The 7500-nt window shown below is 41.9% G+C and overlaps 1 protein-coding gene across 2 annotated transcripts in view; it reads right to left on the minus strand.

Annotated features, from left to right (window-relative positions):
- The window catches only part of spint1b (serine peptidase inhibitor, Kunitz type 1 b), a 21079-nt gene that overhangs the window by 11547 nt on the left and 2032 nt on the right, over nt 1–7500 (minus strand). For both annotated transcript variants that reach the window (XR_013934751.1, XM_080453517.1), the window contains exons 3-4: nt 5735–5895; nt 560–701 (exon numbers count right to left, since the gene is read on the minus strand). Coding sequence is in view for 1 of the 2 variants with exons in the window: in XM_080453517.1 (XP_080309643.1) it covers nt 560–701; nt 5735–5895 (303 nt within the window). In the remaining variant the exon portion in view is untranslated. The remainder of the gene's footprint in view (nt 1–559; nt 702–5734; nt 5896–7500) is intronic.

A 7500-nucleotide genomic window follows, 5' to 3' on the forward strand; every position in this document is an offset into this window, starting at 1 on the left:
GAGTCGAACCCAGGACCTTATAGCTGTGAGCGCTACCGACTGCGCCACCCCATGATTAAAGATTTCTAAGTAACTTTTTGGTCAATTTGACATTGTTGCCAAACTCTACTCTCCTAACACTGCTGCACCATTGTGCCTTACTGCCTATGTCCTAAGCCAATCAGAATGCTTGTTACATTCCAAAACCGACTTAGACAATTAAGCTATGAGGCTACTTGTTTGACTTGGGCAGAAATTATTTTGAATGTAACAAGCATTCAGATAGGCTGAGGACATAGGCAATAAGGCAGGATGAATCAGCAGTGTTAGGAGAGTAGAGTTAGGCAGATATAAATAAAGGCAGATAAACATGACTTAGGCAACATGAGTTTTGTTGACTTAGGCATTATTTATTATTAGTTAGATATTTTTTGTAAAGCTCAATTACATTTTTTATTCCAGCTAATTCTTTTTTTCCCTTCAAATTAAAGTTTTCGTTATTTCATTTAGTTTCAGTTGACTACAATACCGCTGCTCAGGAGGACCCATGTTAAAGACTACATTTCCCATGAGTACTCACAGTGGGACTGCTCAGGGCTGAGGACGAGGACGGTGACCTTGGCGGTGGCAGACAGCTGGTTGGAGTCAGTGACCTGCAGCTGGAAGACGTAGCGTCCAGGCTGCAGGTTGGACAGACCGAGCTGGTCCAACAGCTCCGTTTTCTGAAGAAAAAAGAAACAAGTTTACGTTCACATTATATCGTTGCTGTCGGGCAGAAACCAGCCATCTCCATTTTTCAAATTTTTTTTTTTGTTGTATAAATCAGTGCTATTGAACACCCTTTACGTCTGTATGTGGGTTTTTACAAATATCAAACCAATGCAAAGTATTAAAACGCGCTTCTGACTAAACCTCCTAACTCCATTGGATCCTCAAACTGTCGGTCAAACCGCTGAACTCCAACTTTGGAGATAGTTGTGTTTTCCATCATTGATTAGAATGACGAAGTCGGACGGAAAAATCCGACTCAATCCGGGAACCCATCAGTGTCATTTTAGATTGTAGCTATAGCCATATTTTATACTTTGGCTATTCAAAAATAGCAAATCTACAACCGTGCTACGAGCTTGTAGATCTGCTATTTTTGAAAAATCATGAAATTTGTGCATATTTTTTAAAGCGAACATTTTTTACTCTAATCTTTGCTTCTGGGGGGTCCCTGGAACAAAATGTTTTGAGATGGGGGTCCGCGACCAAATACATATAATCATGGGTGGTCCTTGACGTGAAAAGGTTTGAGAAACGCTGATATTATAGCAACAAACGGTTTTCAGAAAACTGTCAGGATTTAGAAGACACATTTTGTAGATTTTTTCCTAAAAAGTTTATATTTTGGACATAGCCTAGCTGGTTTCTGCCAGACAGCAGAGATTATTATATGGTCTGTCGGGTGGAAACCTCATGTATCCAAGATTCTTCAGCATTCAAATTCAAAAATAGCTAAAAGTAGCAGATCTACAAGCTCAAAACTGGAGCTTGTGGATCTGTTACTTCTGCTGCTTTTGTGTGACACTGTAGTGTGATCAAGAAGGGCGTTAATTTACGAAAAAAAACTAAACGCGCTAGAATATGGAGATAAGAGGTTTCTGCCCGACAGCAACCATATGTTATGTCTGATATTATGTCTGATGAAGAAGGGCATTAAGTTACAAAAAAACATAAAAGGTTTAAATAGGGAGAAATATGGAAATACAAAGGTTTCTACAAGCTGTTTTCACTGAGTAGGGCTGTCACGATCATGAATTTATTGTTGACAATTCATTGTTATACAAATAATAGCGATTAATGGTTTCATTGTTTTGGGAAATTGAATAAGGAACATAACATATAAATGGCATTTCTGTTCAATATAAACATATATATTTGTTTAGGGAGTCCAGGTTGAAAGTGGTAAAAAAGAGTGCGTTCATAATAATGTAAATATGACATTTGTGTTCATTGCAACCAGCTGGTTTTATACAGACGTGTTCTGACTCCTGTTGATGTTTAGTGTTCACTGTTCAGAGCCTACAGTATGTCACACCTCTGCATACGGCTCATCTCTGGTACTCGTACAGGGTGAGGAGTATGCAGAGGCTCAGAGTGGCTTATAATGATGCTATGAGGTTGTTGCTCCACATTCCCAGATGGTATGGTGCCAGTGAATTGTTTGTGTCCACTGGTGTGCCTACATGTGATGCACTTTTAAGACAGCTGATGTACAATTGTATGTGTCGGCTTGATGCAGACACGTTGCTAGGTCTCTACTAGGTTGGGGGCTTAGCCCCCCAGGCAACGGACACATGCATGTGCCCCCCAGCCCGCGCGAAAATTTTCGCGGATTTGGGTACATTTCCCCCCGTTTTTTGTTACTTTATTTCGGTTTTAGGGTTAGTGGTAGGGTTAGGTTAGGATATATAAAAAAAATAATTATATATATATATATATATATATATATATATATATATATATATATATATATATATATATATATATATATATATATATATATATATATATATTTTATTGGTGGCTTTGGATAAAACATTGGTGGCTATAGCCACCGAAGCCCCCGCATAACGACGCCCCTGGCTTGATGTGTCCGAGAACCAGCAGTGGTGGAAAAAGTACTCAATTTCAAAACGCTTGAATGATCCGTTTTGTTTTATATATATTGTATATATTTATACACTGCTGTCTCTTTTCATATTATGTGCCGTCTTCTTTTATATGGAAACCCACGGGTCTGGGTAATAAAGATATAAATAAAGATTATTATTATATCATCACTCTTTCAGGCAGAAACCTTGTTATAACCATAATTATTCCCTCTTTCTCAAACTCAATGCCCTATTTTAAGCTGGGATGATGGGATCACAACACAGGAATTAAAAAGATCCTAACCGATTTAGAAATCTGGTTGCGTCGCACACTGTAGGATAATCTTATATAGGATTGTCTTCTCTATGATCTTATGCACACACTAGAAGATTTAAAAAAAATTATGGTGATTGCATTAAGATTATGGTGTCTGGCAGAGCAACACAGCACCTCATGGTATCACGCGAGGAAGCAGATGTAAACAGACGGTGCTTTTCACCACTTAAACTAGACCAGGGGTCTTCAACAGGGGGTCCGGGACCCCTAGGGGTTCCTCAGGGTTACTACAGGGGGTCCGCCAAATCTTTGTGTGATAGGATAATTGTGTTTACATTAAGTACTTGAACCCTAGCATCCCTATCCTTAGCACTTGAACCCTAGCATCCCTATCCTGAGGAGAACTTTAGCCAAAAATGGCCGATCTACAAGCTCACAACGCCTCGAGTTAAAGCTTGTAGAGCTTGTAGATCGGCAAAGAGGTTTGGTGGCGTTCATCCCAAAACCTATACCACTTGTGCAAGGACGCGCTGTGATTGGCCAGTAGCCACTTTGAGTGGCAGTTGGGGCAAACCCTCTCACCAAAACATGATTTACTATTCTGTCCCTATCGGTACGTAACTCTGACGGCGCTGAGTCGGCCCCAAGCGAACTTCGCAACGTTCGGCACTCGGCAACTCGCTCGCTTTAGCTCGCTCGGTGGTGCCTCAGGTGGCTCAAGTTCGCTTGAGACGGCGCGCCTCCGTCGCGGTCCAAAACTATACGGGCTAAAAAAATAGCCCGCAGTTGTTGTAGGCAGAGACCACTTCCGCGTTGGCCACATAAGGGGGCGTGGTTATAGCACAAGTGGTAAAGGCTTTGGTATGTCGCGGTTTGGTGTAGACTAGAGGGAAAAAATAGCAAACCAAGTACAGAGCCACGTCAAGTTTACCAAGTATTGAGGGTTTAAAGGGCAAGACCACTTTGGTAGAGGTTTGGGTGGGCAAGGCAAAGTTACCCTGCCATGATGTAACTCCAAAAGGTGGGCAAGAAATCTAAAATAATCGCTCCATTGATTAGAAATTGATCATTCTAAATATGCTCCTCATTGACTTATATTGTACGGTGAAACAGCTCTCAAAAGCCACTCTTTTAGCACGCAAACGAACGCAAACGAAGCTGATTCAGACAATATAGAACATCACCAAACCCAGTACTGTTTGTTTTTTTAATAAACATGTTCACTTCCTGTTGATTTCGCTATTTATATTAGGAAGACAACCCGGATTGGGTTTGGTGATGTTCTATATTGTCATTTATACATTTATATGCTAAAAGAGTGACTTTTAGAGCTGTTTCTGTACAATGTAAGTCAATGAGGAGCATTTTGAATCATCAATTTCTAATCAATGGAGCGATCATTTTTTGATTTCTTGTCCACCTTAGGAGTTACATCATGGCAAGGTAAATACACAACCCAAACCTCTACCTAAGTGGTCTTGCCCTTTAAATGGTTAAATGTCTGAAACAAACAGAAAAACATGAATTGACACAATAGTGTTGTCAAACAAGTCTACAGTATATGAAGCAATCTATGATATCTGTGAAAAAGGTTTATACATTATGTAGTGGGGGTCCTTGCTTCATCCCTCTCTTAGCTAAGGGGTCACATTGAAGACCCCTGCCCTAGACTTAAACTAGAACCGAGTTACTTGGACTGCTTTTTTCTGTTTACACCAAATCTCTTTGTCTAATGTTCCCCCCAGACTATGGATGCTGGGGTTTCAAGGGGTTAACAGACCAACTATCCCACTTCTGACAGTGGTTTTGGGGTGGTGGCCACAGCTGAATGGGTAGAGAGGCCGCCTGAGAATCAGAAGGTCCCAGGTCCGATTCCCGGCCCCGGCAAAGTGTCGATGTTGTCCCTGAGCAAGACGCTTAACCCCTAACTGCTGCCCCACCTGCGCTCAAGTCTGACCACATGAGCAGCAATCAGCTGGGAAGACACCACAACCATAGGTTGTTTCCACAGGTCGCAATGTCAAAAGTCCTCACGTCTGTCTCCTTGTAGACGTGTCTCTCTCTCTCTCTGTCACACGCCACCCCACTCCGACATCAGTCGTGAAGTAATGATCCAGATAAATATCAAACATGTTTGAAAAGTCTGTGAGCAGATTGGGAGATTGGATCTTTGGACTGCTCACACACACACACACACACACACACACACACACACACACACACACACACACACACTACCTTATTTTTTAAACTGATTCTGATTAAGAATAGCGGTGGTGGGGAATGAATTCATGTAAGAATCGCAATCGCAGTTTCAGAAACAACATTTTCTCCTGAGTAGCTATAGCCTAGGCCCATAATAATAATAATAATAATAGATTTTATTTGTAACGCACTTTTCATTTACAGGAAATCTCAAAGTGCCCATCACCTTCTGAAACAAGAATCATTTTGATTTGAGAATCTACACTGAATCTACACTGAATCTACACTGAATCTACACCGAATCGAATCGTGACCCCAAGAAAGACACTGAAAGACTCACACCCCTAATTCAGAAGGCCATTATGAAGCCAGATTTTTTACTTAGCTGCACGTAGGGGTGCCGCAAACCAAAAATAACAGATCTATATAAGCTCACAATGTATCCAGCACGAAGCATTGTGATCTTGTAGATCAGCTATTTTTGGTGAAAAACGAATTAAAACTCAAGTGTTTATCCCATTGAAACCGGGAAAGCATCGGTGTCATTTTAGATTTTAGTGTTGGCTGTTAAAAACTAGCAGATGTACAAGCTCACTCAGGTCTTAATGGGTTAAAACTGGGCGTTTAACGGTACCTCCATGACCACAGATGAGTCTCCGTCCAACAGGCTCCAGTGGTAGCTGCTGATGCTTCCGTCGGCCACAGCGTGGCTCTCTATGCCGTTCAGAATCACCTGACCGCCGGGCTGAACCACCCTGTCACGCCCCGCGTTGGCCCTAGGGGGCGTCTTGTCACCTGCAGAGAAGAACACCTTATGATCAACCAATCACCTTTAGAAATAATGTACGTTGTGCGTTTCCTGCTGATGAACGGGAGTCAACATAGGCGTCATTTGCTCAGGCTCTGTTTGCCATGTCATATGCAGATGCTTAATGGGTTAACTCCATTAATGTAGTTACTAAAACGCTAATCCGCCAAAGTAGAGAAAATAGCCGATCTGCAAGATCTCCACACGTCACCTCATGATGACGTGTTGCACCATGTGATTTTGTAGATGTATTTTCTCTCCAGTCCTTTTTCTATTTTGTTCTACATGCCCAAAACAAGGATTCCAAGCTGAAAGTGGTTAAATGGACATACTTATCATCCATCCATACATACATTAACCCCCCCCCCCCCACCACCACACCCACCCCACCCCAAAATAAAAAGAAATTGGGGACATTTCCTAAATTCCTGAAATTCCTGAGCTTAACTTCCTTGTGGAAACCTTTGGAAATTTTCCGGAAATTTGGCGACGCCCTGGAGGTGGAAAACAGCACATTCAGCACCTCCTACTTGTGTTTTTTTTTTAATATGCTATATTTTAACCCTTTATGCCTATTTCTGTTTTTATTGCTGTATTATGACTGTGAGTTATTGTGATTACTGTGTTTTTATTGTTTGTTAATTTTTTTTGTGAAGCACTTTGGTCAACACTGTTGTTTTAAATGTGCTCTATAAATAAATTGGATTGGATTGGATTGGATTGGATTGGGTGAAGATGGAAGCAGGGTGGCTTTGCAAAGACGTCGTCTCATTTATGACAGTGCTTCACTTTTTTTTATTTGATTCCATGTGTACGCTCTCAGAGTTACAGACCTGTAAGGGTCCATTTGGTTCCATGTGTACTCTCTCAGAGTTACATATTCTGTAAAGGTCCGTTTGGTTCCTAACAATCAACAATTAGCTGGGGACCCCCTGGAACCCCCTCAGGGACCCATGGAGGTCCATGGACCACACTTTGACTTTTATTATTATTATGGACAGAATGGTTGCTATGGTGATAGGATGACAACAAGCCCGGTCTTGAACCTGTGACATCGTAAATAAATGGTCTGGATATTGTAACTGGCTGGACACCAGTTAGAGATATTGTACTGGGAGCTGACGAGTACAACCACAGTCTGATACTGTTGTACTGACTGGGAGCTGACCGGTACAACCACAGTCTGATACTGTTGTACTGGGAGCTGACCGGTACAACCACAGTCTGATACTGTTGTACTGGGAGCTGACCAGTACAACCACAGTCTGATACTGTTGTACTGGGAGCTGACCAGTACAACCACAGTCTAATATACTGTTGTACTGGGAGCTGACCGGTACAACCACAGTCTAATACTGTTGTACTGGGAGCTGACCAGTACAACCACAGTCTGATACTGGGAGCTGACCAGTACAACCACAGTCTGATACTGTGGTACTGGGAGCTGACCAGTACAACCACAGTCTGATACTGTTGTACTGGGAGCTGACCAGTACAACCACAGTCTGATACTGTGGTACTGGGAGCTGACCAGTACAACCACAGTCTAATACTGGGAGCTGACCGGTACAACCACAGTCTGATACTGTGGT

This window comes from Gymnoscopelus braueri, assembly GCF_963280865.1.
Source record: "Gymnoscopelus braueri genome assembly, chromosome: 16".
Classification (NCBI taxonomy): Eukaryota; Metazoa; Chordata; class Actinopteri; order Myctophiformes; family Myctophidae; genus Gymnoscopelus; species Gymnoscopelus braueri.